Source organism: Sus scrofa, chromosome 4 (genome assembly GCF_000003025.6).
Source record: "Sus scrofa isolate TJ Tabasco breed Duroc chromosome 4, Sscrofa11.1, whole genome shotgun sequence".
Classification (NCBI taxonomy): domain Eukaryota; kingdom Metazoa; phylum Chordata; class Mammalia; order Artiodactyla; family Suidae; genus Sus; species Sus scrofa.
Window position 1 is genome coordinate 25,244,900 of NC_010446.5, and position 15,362 is coordinate 25,260,261.

At 33.9% G+C, this 15,362-nt stretch overlaps 1 protein-coding gene across 6 annotated transcripts in view; it reads left to right on the top strand.

Moving 5' to 3' along the window:
• CSMD3 (CUB and Sushi multiple domains 3) overlaps positions 1–15,362 on the top strand; it is a 1,223,593-nt gene that overhangs the window by 597,036 nt on the left and 611,195 nt on the right. For all 6 annotated transcript variants that reach the window (XM_021090582.1, XM_021090583.1, XM_021090584.1 and 3 more), the window contains one exon: positions 8,050–8,171. In XM_021090582.1, the coding sequence (XP_020946241.1) occupies positions 8,050–8,171 (122 nt within the window). The remainder of the gene's footprint in view (positions 1–8,049; positions 8,172–15,362) is intronic.

Here is a 15,362-nt window from a genome sequence, read left to right on the forward strand (position 1 = left end):
GCCCTTGCTTTCATCAAGCTGTCATTCTAATAAGGAAAATATGGATATTTCTGTGTATGTATGTATGTATATGAAGGTGATACCTAAAAATCTAAAGATTAGATAGAGTAGACTATTTATTAAAAACTCTTTGAACAGAAACCTATACAAAGTGAAAGAGAAAAAGCAAGTACTAAGGTATGAAAGTGAAAACATTCTTAGTAGTTAAGGAATTGCAAGTAAGTGAGGATAGGAGCTTTATAGAATTTTCAAATTCTGAGAATATGTTATAACAGGATCACAGAAGTCCCTCAACATTATAAAAAAAATCATGAATATTTTGGAAGGAGAGAGTGAAAGAAATACTTGAAGGTTCAGTAGACCCAGAGACCACTCCAGACAGAACCCAGTTGGTACATTCCATGCCAAAATAATGTTTAACCTGTGAATTGTATCTTAACCAAAAAATAAAATTTCTGTTGGTCTCACTTGAGTAGTTGAAACATTATATCCAGCATAAATCTAAATGCCTGAGGGTTATAGCTGAACATATTTCATTGTATTTAACCTTTTTCCTAGGTGTTTTTCAAAGCATAGTTAAACTTCTGGTGTTTGGCCTGAGGGGGAAAAAAAAAGGTAGGAATATATTGATAGAAAGGCTAGGGAAAGTTTTCTGGTTTCTGCTACTAAACATTTATCATTTTCTTGAAAGGGCATTATCCTCTTAACAGTATCTCACAATATCTCCGTGTATATTGGCTCATTTTACTTTCAAGACAAAATTGTAAAAGGATATAAATTAGTCATTCTTCTCTACCTTTTTAAAAACATTGTGGCACATGAATAAAGCATACAGAATATTATAAAATAATTCTGTCAGAGGCTAATATCGTCAAGATGATCATAGATATATGGACTATATAAAAATTAGCTATTTTGTATTAATTCATTTTAGACTGCTGAAATCAGGATATTAACCTTTTTATGAATGCAAGCCTTTCCATCCAGAACACAACCTGTCTTTCCACTTATATAGGTTTTATTTCATTTCCTTCAGACATTTTTTATGGTTCTCTTTATAGAAGTCTTAGGCTTTTCTTGCAAAATATATTTTTCAAGATTACAGAAATCTTAGGCTTTTCTTGCAAAATGTATTTTTCAAAATCACATGTGTATTTTGTTGCTTGTGTGATTTGGATCTTTCTGCTTGAATTGATGATTGTTATTGCTGTACAAGAACAATTTACATTTTCACATGCATGGCTTCTTCAAAGCCACTGTATGCGACTCTTTTTTTTGTCCTTTGTCTTTTAGGGCCACACCCGCAGCATATGGAGGTTCACAGGCTAGGGGTCTAATCAGAGCTGTTGCTGCTGGCCTATGCCAGAGCCACAGCAACACCAGATCTGAGCCGCATCTGCGACCTACACCATAGCTCATGGCAACACAGGATCCTTAACCCACTGAGCAAGGCCAGGGATCGAATCTGCAACCTTATGGTTCCTAGTCGGATTTGTTTCCACTGCACGATGATGGGAACTCCCTTATGTGACTCTTAAATAGAATATAGTATATATTGTGGAGAAATTATGACATCTCTTGAATAGAAATAGACAAATAACATTTTATAAGTGAAAAATTATATTTTTGTTTCTTTAAATTTTGTAACATTTCCAAAATTTTCCTAGTTTATTGCATAACCTAAAATTTCTAAGATGCCATCGAATGTTGTCACAGATTGTGAGCATCCATGTTTTATTCTAACCTTTAATGGCATAAGTTTTCACTTTTTATTATATAGTCTAATACTTCTTTTAATTTCATACATTCATCGTACATTTAAAAAGTTTTCTCCTTTTTCTACTATTTCTGTGTTTCTTAAACTTAAAACTTAAATTAATTTAACAAATGTCTTATAAGCATCTACTGTTATCACATTTATTTCTCTTTTGTATTCTGAAAGCTATATTGAAGAAGAAAATTAGTTTCAAAATAATGTACAAGCTCAATATAGTTCAATAAAACCATCAATCTTTTTTAAAACTTCACAAACTGACATATCTAAAGTTCATGGAAAAATAAATGGTCAGAAGTAATAAAGAACATAATGAAATTGAACAATGAGGAGATTTGCAATATCTATGCTAAAAGTGATTAAACAATATGATATTTCAGAGGAATGAGCATAGATCAGTGAGTGAAAACAAAAAATACCATTTCAGATCATGTATGGACTTCTGAATGAAAGAGAGAGAGGGAAAGCATAACATAATATCTTACAAAAAGCTTTTTTAATTGTGGAGAATAAAAGAGAAGTTACTATAAATGCTGCTGGGAAAATAGATATCCACATATTGGAAAATATAGTTATCTCCTCTACTTCATAATATACAAAAATAATTTCTAGTTGAATGAAAAGTTTAAATATAACAGTATAGAATTATGAAAGTATGAGAATTAAATGTTAGTTGGTCTTTTCAAACTTTTCAACATTTTTGAAAACCTAGATTTAATGAAGCTTTTCCTAATCAAGACCTAAAACACAGGTACCCGAAAGGAAAATTTACATGTAATTTTTTAAAAGTTTTCAAGAAAAAAGCTTTCAGAGAAAATTATTTAAAGCAAAGTTTAAGAATTAAAAAAAAAGGACTGGGAAAATATTTGCAACATTCATGAAAATGGTTAATATTGATAATATATAAGAAACGTCTATAAAAATGAGAAGAGCAGTTGAAACTAGAAAAAATGTAAATGAACAGAAAAATAAGAGCAAAAGAAATAAAGTCACAATAAAAACCTACATTAAATCATTCTAATAATGTAGAGAATTAGAAATTAAAATATTAGTGACATGCCTAATGACAAAACATAAATAATTGACACTGTCATTTTGGTAAAAATGTAGAGACCTACTCTCCTTTGTACCATTTTTTAATGAGTATACTGAACAAAACTGTCAAGAGTAGTTTATATATATTTATCAGTTTTTTTAATGTTCACATATTGTGACTAAATAAGCCTTCTAAGAATTTCCATTTGCCATAATACCTCTAATACAAATAACCCATAAGAGCACAAGTATAAAGATATAGATACCAAGATCTCCATACTTTGATTATGTTTTTATAGTTGAAAAAAATTAAAACGAACTTTCACTAGTGTGTGCAATGTAACAAGCAACCACAAAATCTCAGTGGCTTACAATAATAAGCCATTTTTTCCATCCAGTTACATTGGATTTTTGGTTGCTGTGGATCAGCTACTGCAACTCTGTTCAAATGACAGGACTTCTCATTCCCCAGCCCGGGAATGAGGAAACCTCCTGATGATTTTGTTCTGTTTTTGTAGTTGAAAGCTTTCAAAGATTTGCAGTACTTCATCAGCTACTGTTTGGATTGTTAAATCTATTAAATAAATCCACATACACTGACCTAGAACAGTATTCATGATACATGGGGGAAGGGAACATTTCAGAGGAATATGTATAGAATTAGTTCAGTTTCTTGAAACACTCAAACACACAAAAAGCCAAGGATTTTATTTAAAAAAAAAAAACCTACAAAAAGGATATGTCTACAGAAATATACTTGTTAAGTGGTTACTTCTTAGTTTGGATAGAAGCAGTCAAGAAGACCACCATGGAATTCCCAATGTGGCTCAATAGAAATGAATCTGACTAGGAACCATGAGGTTGCGGGTTCGATCCCTGGCCTCACTCAGAGGGTTAGGGATCTGGTGTTACCGTGAGCTGCGGTGGGTCTAAGAAGCGGCTTGGGTCCTCCATTGCTGTAGCTGGTGTAGGCCAGTAGCTACAGCTCCGATTTGACCCCCAGCATGGGAACCTCCATATGCTATGGGTTCGGCACTAAAAAGCAAAAGCAAAAGCAAAAAAAAAAAAAAAAAATCAGCATATCTTACTTGTCCTTTTATTAATTTTTTTCTTTATTTTCATGTGAAAAGAAAATAATTTTCAAAATGGACAATTTCCCAGTCTGAAACAGATTTACAAGGAATCTTCATAGCATGTAGAGAACACATGTTTTACAGTCCATTTAAGAGCCGTGCCAAAGAACTTGGGTATTTGTCCTTTTAGTAAATAATGCTACATCATGAAGGCCAGTGCACTAAGAGTTAATGAAAAGAGATGATAAAAAAGACCTTGTCCACAAAGGACTATAAGTGTTTATACATTTTAGAACACACAGCATGCCAGAAAATTACCAAGTAGTAAGTACCAAGAGGTAGTATGTCCAATTGGAAAGCTGTTTCTGCTAACTTCAAACCAATCTGTGATTGTTTTAAAATTCTTGTTGCTATAAAAGTCTTAAATGTTTTAAACTATATTCTTTATCAGATCTCTAGCACTTAAACACTTTATGAATGTGCTATTCAAATGATGCTCTGTGAGGACTACAATCCATTACAGAATCCCAAGTGGAAGAACTAGAAATATTCCCTACAGAAAGAAGTGGCTGACACATCAGATTGACTTTGACTAAATGAAAAGACTTTCTGCAGACAAATATCAGAAGGAATAATATTTTAGACTTGAAGAATAGCATAGAAAAAAGAGAAATTTAGGAGTTCCTGTCATGGTGCATTGTTAATGAATCTGACTAGGAACCATGAGGTTGTGGGTTTGATCCCTGGCCTTGCTCAGTGGATTAAAGATCCGGCGTTGTCATGAGCTGTGGTGTAGGTTGCAGATGCGTCTCGGATCCTGCATTGCTGTGGCTCTGGCATAGGCCAGTGGCTACAGCTCCAATTAGACCCCTAGCCTGGGAACCTCCATATGCCTTGGAAGCGGCCCTAGAAAAAGGCAAAAAGACAAAAAAAAAAAAAAAAAAAGAAAAGAAAAGAAATTTAGAAGGAATATAATATAGTCAAGAAAAAAATATGTATATATATACACACACATGTATATTTTTGGCACAAGTTGAATGTATAACTGTATAAAATGGCAGGAAATTTTATTGGAAAATAAATCTGTATCCCTAAAGGAATGATTTTATATTCTTTTTTAGGCAGTTTGTAATTTATCCCATAGAGAATAGATCACATGTTCATGCAATTACATGAAATAATCAAGTCTATATTTTAGAAAGGTAAGTATGGTAACACTAAGGAGGATGAAATCGAGAGTTAAAATGGAATATAGGAAAGGAGTTGTGTAGCTATTTCTAGTCTAGGAGAAGATGATGATGAAGTAATAGGTATTGGGAAGAAAATTAGGGTAATAAAATATTTCAGAGGTTGAATACATAGGTCTTCAAGAATGTGGCTTAACAGGTTAAGAATCCAACATTGGACATTGTGTCCCTGAGGATGCTGGTTCAGTCCCTGAATCCTTGGCCTTGCTCAGTGGGTTAAGGACCCTGAATTGCAGCAAGCTGCACCATAGGTCACAGATGTGGCTTGGATTCCTGTGTAGGCCAGCGCTGCAGTTCCACTTTGACCCCTAGCCCAGAAACTTCCATATGCAGCAGGTACAGCCCTAAAAAAAAAATTCATGGAATGTCCATCAGCCAGAGGAAAAATTATGCTAGAAATCTAGAGAGATGACAAAATTGGTGTTATAGATTTGAGTTATCAACACAGAAATAACCATTGTAGCCATAAAAGTGAAATGGATTAAGTATTCAGGGAGACAATAGAACAAAGATAAAATAGACTATGAAATCAATTATTTATTTTTTATTGTGTTAATTGCCGCACCTGCAGTAAAGTTCCTGGGCTCAGGGTTAAATCTGAGCTGCATTTGCAGGCATACACAACAGCCATAGCAATGCTGGATCCAAGCCACGTCTGCGACCTATGGTGCAGCTTGCTGTAATTCAGGGTCAGCGCAGGCACAAGCGCAGCTTGTGGTAATGGTGGATCTTTAACCCACTGAGTGAGGCCATGGACCAAACTTGCATCCTCAGGGATACTGTCTTGGGTTCTTTACCCACTGAGCTCCTACGGAAACTTTCTATCAAATCTGTTTACTATTCTGCTTCTTAAGAGCTAGATGGGGGGAAAAAAAAAAAAGAACCAAAATACCAGGTATGGAGCAAAATTATTCAAAGCAAATAGGTCTAGAATCAAGAGATTTAGGACCATGCAAAGGAAGGCAGAGAATTTCCAAGTTTATCAGTACTTCCTATTACTGCTGAGAAATTAAGTATGTAGAAAAATGAAGAGATACTGTTAGGTGTAGTAGGTCATTTCTGCCATTGTGAAAGCAGTTTCAGCACTGAAATAGATAACTTAGACCGAAATACTTTCAAAAGTGAATGGGGAGAAAAAACAGAGTAGTGAACATGGAAGACATATAAGCAGTTGCAGCATAATGATCTCACTTACATGTGGAATATAAAAAAGACAAACTCAGAAACAGTAAAATAACAGTTATCACAAGCAAGTCTGGAAGTGCTTCGTTAAAGGGACGAATTGCAGTTATAAGATGAACGACTTCTGGGGAATATAATGTACAGTATGGTGACTATATTTGATAATACTGGATCACATACTTGAAGTTTACTAAGAGATTATATGTTATGCATTCTCATCATACACACACACACACACACACATGCATGCACAATTACTCATTATGTGAGGTAATGTGTTAACTAACCTTATAGTAGTAATGATTTTTGCAATATGTGTGTATCATATCATCACATTGTTCGCTTTTAACTTACACAATATTATGTGCAGCTATATTTCAATAAAACCAGAAAAAAAGAATCACTTGTTAAATATTCATGAATTTTGTGAGGCCTTGTTAAAGCTTTGGAAGCCTAAAAGCAGCCCAGGAGTTAATACTATGAAAATTGGGGGGGGGTGCAAATCGAACAGGAGAGAATAAAATGGAGTAGTGAGCATAGAAGACTTATAAGAATTTGGGTAGAAAACAAAAAAGAAAGATCAGTAATTTATGTTGAAATAAGAAAATACCATTTATTAATTTCTCTTTAATGTAAAATATCAGTTTTATGACTTTAAAATAGAAAATAGAAACAAACAGGAAAAATTAAAAGTAACCATTACATCACCACAAAATTGTCTGAAATAGAATTAAGCTAAAATATAAGCTAAAGGAAAAAAATAGTTTAAAAAAACCTATATAAAGTGCTAGAAAAACACACATTTAATGACTAAAAATATAATACTTGGAGTCAGAAGACCTAAGCTCGAATCTTGACAATGCTGTTTAGTAGCTGAGCGATTTCGGACAAGTCAAACAAACTTTTGAGACCTCCATAAACTGATTTTTAAAGAGATTTTGTGTAAAGTCTTACATGCATTTTGTAGACGAAAATCTGTATTTTCATGATTTAAAAATATAATGGATTATTATCAGTGGATTAGAAAAGGCAGGATTTTAATGGAATGGGACAAACAAAAGTATATCAAAAGTAATGCCACAAAGTAACTTTTATGGTGCTCAAGAAGGAAGTCAAGATGCAGATACGATGTGGTCACTAACTCTTGTTAACACGAAAAAGAAAGGGTGTGAAAACTGAGGAAATATTATAACACTTAATTTGTGGGGGGATTTATTAAAATTATTTCAGTGTAGCTCTTCATGTAGTCCACATGGCCTAATTCACAATTATAAGAACAGAAAAAATATTTTTAATATCCGTATCTCAATTGTGAGTTTCATGCTACTATAGAGTCCTGGTATACCTAATAAATAGAGAGAAAAACACTATTTAGATTGCTTAATCAATTCCAGGCTTTTCTACTTTCTCTTTGTAGAATTGTGTTAACACAATATTGAATAAATATAACGTCTCTCTAATTAAACTAACCTATTTACAGTCAGAGGACAATTTATCATGCCTCACTCACACTTTTATTCATAACTAGTTTTCGATTAATGTTGAAAATATGAGGTTGTGCATCTCAGGGTGTTAAAAAAACCACTTTCATTTGATAGTGACATTAAGCATGACATAATATACATTTCAATGTGGTTATTATTGTGCAATTTTGAATTTTAAGTCTTTTACAAGATATTTTATTGCTATGACTTTACATGTGGCACATGCTCACTTCTCTTTGCAATTTCTCCTTTAGTGAAGACATGTGGCTCTAATCTTCAAGGACCAAGTGGGACCTTTACATCTCCCAACTTTCCATTCCAGTATGACAGCAATGCACAGTGTGTCTGGGTCATCACAGCAGTGAATACAAATAAGGTAAGTTAAAATCATCTCTGGTGGAAAAACATAATCAGAAAGGCAAATGCAAAGAGACTGTGAGGGAAGTGTAGTAAAAAAAATTCATACCTAAATTATAATTTCTGAAATATTTCCTACTTATCCATTATATGAAAAATAAGCTTATATGAGAAAATTTGTGAAAATGTAAATTTAAAATAATGCAGTTCTACTCCCAGCTAACATATAAATGAGAGCACATTAAAATTATAAATGAATACTTTCTGAGATACAACTTTGAAGGTTGCTAGTGTATATTTTTTTTCAAAGAAGACATAAATAAATGCTTTTCACTTCATATCTTTCTGCTTGACATATCATTCAGGCATATCATGTTTTTATACATAGCTGACTTTCAATGGTTTTGTATTGCCACAGATCACACAGCTATTCTTAATTATAAAAAGCTGTTTTTAATGTGCTCTGCTCTAATAGAGCATTCATATTATGGATATTTCTAAGGTTGAGTTGTCTTTCTTTTTGACTAAAAATGAGTAATACATCTAAATATGTGTACGTGTCGGTACTTCAAACAAAATTACAATGCTGAGTGGGCAAAAGAGCTATTCAGAAATTAGCTAGCTTTCTGTTCCTGTTCTGTCCTGCTTCTCTGTGTAAGAATGTACAGTGAGGATCTGAATAGGAAGAATTATAGTACTTCATGGTATCTTTTCTGGGTTAGGTTATGGAAAGGTGGGCAGTAGAGTCCATAAAACTGTGTCACATTTGTAGTTAAAAACTGACTTAGAATTTACTAATAACTTTGATAAAATTATTTAACCTCTCTGAAATTCAGTATATCTATAAAATGTGAATAATAATATCATGTATTTTACAGTGTTATGAGAAGTGAATGAGGTAATGCATTCAGAGTAGTTAGTAAAGTACTTTAAAAGCATTAGCTCATTGCTATTAGATACATTGTATACTATTTTCCACAATGTTTGGGGTTTTATGTTCATAAAATAAAATTCTAAGAGCGGCAGAGTTGTTTTAAAAATCAACTCAGTGCTTGATTATACTTGCCTCATTAGAGAGCCCTGATTTATGAATTGTAAGAAATAACATCCGAGGTCTGCTCTCCCCTAAACTTACTGTATAAATGGGAAAATCACTAAATCTAACTTTTTACCTGCAGAAAGACTTTGCATTATTCATGTAACTTGTGTTGTCAATTCAGTTCAATTCAACAAATATTTATTTACTGAATAACTTTGGTGTGCAGATTATGAATTGTTGAGAATTTTTTTTAAATGAACTACTTAAAAAATTAAATTTACATTTATTGGTTATTCAGAAACATATCAGGCACTACTCCTAGCGCTTTTCATGAATTATTTAATCCTTAAATTTCCCCTAATAGGTAAATAATTTTATATCTACCTTTAACAAAGAGACTAAATAATTTGTCTAAGATCACTTCAGTAGCCAAGGTCAATGCTATGTACTTTATAATATGTGTGTTATTTACAATAACATGTCTCACACTAAGACATGGAATATCTTATACAAAAATGAGCATAAAGCAAATTCATTATAAAGTTTGGAACAAACATTATATTATCTTGCATTGAGAGATAAATCTTTTGTGTCATGGTAATTACCTATATTTGCCAGTAAGTGTAATCATCTCTTTGTCTATAAGATGTCTACTTTGCTAAGGTTAATTCATTTCACCACTGAGTTACCTGAAGTTTCACAGAGGTCATCACATTTCTCCTTGTTTATCTTAACCAATCCGCCAGACTTTTATCTCATATTTCTCTCTAAAATAATCCAGTTTATTTTCTAAGGAAGATATATTTCCTTGCTTTGCTATTTTTATTAAATAGCTGATTTGAGGACATTAATTTTTGATCTGTTGACTTAACATCGATTTTAAGATATCCTATAAAAATCCAAGGTTTTTCAACTATGACCTACAGTTAGAATTATATTTTACATTGTGGTCCGGTTCACACACACACACTACAAACACATGCACACACACAACATAATGCTACAAAACAATGTTCCCTTACCACATGAATGCATTTCTCTATTTTGTAATCTATTTATTTTTAAAATATTGGTTACATCTCAGATCAATTTTATTATGTGCTAACAAGTTATACCATATATTTTGATGATATATGCAAATATAAAAAGTATCTGGGAGTTCCCGTCGTGGCGCAGTGGTTAACGAATCCGACTAGGAACCATGAGGTTGCGGGTTCGGTCCCTGCCCTTGCTCAGTGGGTTAACGATCCGGCGTTGCCGTGAGCTGTGGTGTAGGTTGCAGACGCGGCTCGGATCCCGCATTGCTGTGGCTCTGGCGTAGGCCGGTGGTTACAGCTCCGATTCAACCCCTAGCCTGGGAACCTCCATATGCCGCGGGAGCGGCCCAAGAAATAGCAACAACAACAACAACAACAACAAAAAAGACAAAAAAAAAAAAAAAAAAAAAAGTATCTGTGTGTATGCAGATATACCTATTGCATAATGCTATAATTAATCACAGATCACCACCAAAAAATAAACTTATTTAGGCTTTCGTTTTCTAAACTATAAAATAAAGATAATAATGCCTTCCTCATAGGGCTTTTGGAAGGATTATATGAGATAACATACACCATGTGCTTAGAATACTGTCTGGAATACAGTACTTATTCAAGAAATGTTATCAATAATGATATTACTATTACTCCTCCTATTGTGACTAGTACTACCACTATCACCATCACTATCACCACTACTACCACCACATGCCCACAGTGTGATGAGGCATAATGCCTCTATCAGTGTTTGATCTTAGCTTCCCACTGTGCAGATAACACATGCTCTCACACATTTAAGAAATTGGAGGATCCTTGTGGAGACTCCCTGCTGATATTAGTCATTGGGAGCCATCAGCAGATGTTTCTAAAAAGTCAGAATAGGCTTATGCCAAGAAAGTTTGAAAAAAGGAACTGGAGAGAGCTGTGAGCTTTTGCTTCCTGACCCCGAGATATTTTACTGCAAAGTAGGTTATCTTAATGACAACCTTGGAGGAATCAGTAAGAGCCATGGTCATCATTCTGGGACATATTTTTTTTTTCCCCCTCAGCTGCCCAGCCTCTCAGCAACAGCTGTAGCTAGGTGGTGTGGAGAGAGGAGTGCAGTATTGTATCTAGCACTTTCTATTCATAGTATTATAGCTCTTGGAACTTCTGGAATCTCTAACCAGTGTAGAGGAAAGTCACTGGGATGATTTAATTATTCTCATAATTCTCATACAACCAGAGTCACAGCGGTTACATATCATCAAAGGGTACAAGTCTGTCTAATCCCTTTGTTCAATATTACATATCTTCCTTGAATTTCAGTCCCCTCCTGACCTAACAGCAAAACCACTCACACTGTATGATAACAGAAGAAAGGATAGAAGGGAAGGAGCAAAATCTGAAGTTATAACAAGTCACAATTTGAAGGAAACACTCTGGGTGGAATAAAAAGGAGGCTGCTTAGAACGGTCAGTGAAGACCTTTCTGAACAAATGAGATTTAATCCAGTATTGAAGAATGACAGGGGACTAGCAATCAAACATGAGAGTAGGCAGAAGGAAAAGTATTTGTAAAGTACTAATGTCTTCTAGAAACTAAAAAGATGGGTAGGGTGTTATGGCATGGTGGGTAAGGAGAAGAATGAAAGAAATGGAGGCTATGGAGGTGAAGAAAGTCCGAAGCACACAGGGCCCTCTGAGATTCATCCAAAAATGTAATGAAGAGCATGGCCTAAACAATTACACTCTTTCTTCATACATATATCTCTTAAATGTCACCTTCTCTCCACTGAATCACTGACCACCTAGGTTACAACTCCTTGGATCGTTTTTTTTAACAGCACCTTATAACACTTACTGGTATTTGAAGACCTCATGTCATATGACGTTATGTCATATGCTCCTTTTCTATCTTTTTTATAATTCCCTGATGAAGGGAGGAAAGTTTGTATACCCAGCACTAGGATAGTGCTGGTAAAGTGTAAGCTCTAAATAAAAATTTATAAATGAATTAATTAGGAGTTTTTAGGTAGAGGACTTAACATTATCTGATTTTTGTTTCAATATAACATCCAAAATTTAAAATAGAGGCTTATTAATTGAAGTGCAGTTCATAGAACAGGAAACAATAGTATAACTACCTCTCCCTACTCTTATTCTAACCACTTGCTGCAAAGAATATTCATTCATGGGCCAGGATTCTTTCTTCCTGGATAGCTGTCGCAAGCAATAGGTTCAATGGCAAATAATCCCTCTTACACCCTAAATTCTTGGGCTTCTACATAAATTACTTACTCAAAAAGATAATTTTGGTGGTAAACAAAGTCTTCCAAAAGATGTATTAATTAATAATACTTGAAGAAATTACATACGCAAAAGTAAATGAAGACCATGAATTGACAAGCTAATATCTTGCATCCTTCCTCTTTGGTACTATAAGGAAAATAATAAGGATAAACTGAGGAAGCACTGTATGCCTCATTGTATATAAGAGCCCACAGTATCTGAGTCTCACTAGCATGGTGTATGTTTGTTTACTTTAAACTAATCTCATTTTTTAAAATAAAGCTTCAAGCCAAAGATTCTCTGTAAAAAAAAAAAAAATAAATAAATAAAGATATAGATGAATAAAGGGAGAGATAGATATCCTGGATCAGGCTGACTTCACTATTAATGAGGGACAAAACTGGCAAAATAGTACTTTTTATCAAATTAATTTAATGAACCACACAGATTTGTTTTAAAAAGTTTTTGATATATACAAGGTAACAGACACAAATTTGTAATGAATGTCATCCTAAAACCAATAACAATATCTGCAAGCATTTTCTTCAAAATCTGTAACTTCAGGTTGATCATTTATATGTACTATGAAATTTAAATTATATCCTCCAGTAGCTAAGCATGAATAAATGACAGAAAAGAACCAATGGCTTTGTAGTGTTATATTATAGATTTAATATTTGATGCATGTTTCATTTTATGTAGTTTCTTCCCTTCAGTGAAACATTTGTAGTGCTGTATTTAATCTGTCATTGTTACATACCAGTGATCCCCTAAAGGGGAAGACCAGTGCACAGATACGAAAAGCATAGAAAAATAAAACAAAGCTGAAAGGTTTTATCATTCCATCAATATCTCACATCTCCTCCTCTGTCTCTAAAATATGAAGCTTTGTAAGAACTGAAACTATTAACCTGATGCTGGCACCAAAGTGGATGAACGTAGAGAATTCTCTAGACTGACACTTCTCATTTTAGAATGGCCTAGTCCAGAGTCTTGGGATGTATCTTCTGTAATAAAATATATAAGTGTAATAGTAGAGTGTATAATCCTTTAGAATATGAAAGATTAATTTATTCCTCTAAAATGAGATTACTTGCAAATATGTTACATTGGTATGAGTCACATTTAAGCCTTTTATATATTACAATATGTACTTGTTTCACAAATTTTTTGTTTGTTTCGGGGTTTTTTTTGCTATTTCTTTGGGCCGCTCCCGCGGCATATGGAGGTTCCCAGGCTAGGGGTCCAATCGGAGCTGTAGCCGCTGGCCTACGCCAGAGCCACAGCAATGCGGGATCCAAGCAGTGTCTGTGACCTACACCACAGCTCATGGCAAGGCCAGATCCTTAACCCACTAAGCAAGGGCAGGGACCGAACCCTCAACCTCATGGTTCCTAGTCGGATTTGTTAACCACTGCGCCAGGACGGGAACTCCCACAAATTTAATATAAATATGCCTTTGTATATTTTTCTCCAAAAATAGGCAAATTAGAATGATTACTAATTAAACAGTAATTTAATACTAATTTTCCATATGCACATGTAATACGTATCATACATAATACATATCACAAAACAGTCAAATCTTAGGATTATTCTGAAATATGTGATTTTTAACAAATGTGTTGCATATTCTGCTTTGTCTGAGTTAGATTATACCCATAATATTTGATAAAATAGTCTTGTGTGGCATGGATTTTTTTGAATGGGCTTTTGACTAGTGCTTCTATATGTATGAAAAGAGAAAAGGGGAAAATGACCACAATAATTTTTAGTTGGGGTAAAAATTCTAGATTGGGTCTACTCTTCTCCACCCCTATTTCATAGCTCAAGTTTAGGTCCTCAGTTTCTCTAACTCTTCCTCTTCAAATCCAGATGTTCCTGCTGCCGAAGTAAGCACATGAAAAGTAACTAAAATCCTAACGCTCTGCTCAAAACCCTTTTTTACTGTTCCTCATTTATAAGATAAAGTTCAAAGTCCTTAACATGATGTAGTTCCTACCTTCATATTTAGTCTTCCTTTTCATAATGTCTTGTTTCACAGTAGGCATTATAAAAACAAAAACATTTTTCTTTCCACTGTACCATTTTTCATACTCTCCCCTACAATGTTCTTCCCCAGTTCCCATCTTTCCTTTGCACTGCCTGGGGATTTTCACCTTAAGGAAATCTTTTCACTTTACTGTTTAACTGAATTGGGCAGATCTCATCCCTGCTCCCATGTAACCCTGTGTGTCCACATCCCAAAGCACTTAACACAGGGTATTATATTTATCTTGTTTATGTCTTGTCTCCAAATTGAATTATGGTCACCAAAGTCTGGGAAGTATATGGAAAGAGAAGTGCTTTAATGAGGTGTCAAACTGATTGTGTAATATGGCATTGCATACCTTAAACTTTGTATGCAAAGCTTACATTTATATATATTTTGTAATTATGCCTATATTGTAAATTTGGGATTTCATCATCTGGTAGGAAATATACTTGTTGATAACAAAGTGAATTAGAGTCATTCTGAAATGAACATAATAGAGAAAAGCTACTTCCAGCATAGATTTTGAAGAGGGAACTTTACTTTTTGAATCATAGTGTGGGTGCAAAAAAAAAAAAAAAAAAAAAAAAAAAACTTCATCCTTAAGATCCATTGTGAACAGATGTAAAATTTATGATGATTAGCTTAACATAGCTAATAATAACTGTCGTTTATTGAAGGCCTACTATATAACAATCACATTGTGTTCTGTTTTACAAATTCTGTTTAATTCAATACCTACTTCAACCTTAGGAATTATGAATTATAAATACTCTTTTATAGTTATGAAACTTCCCCCAAATAACATAACATTCTGTGACAGAGATGAGAC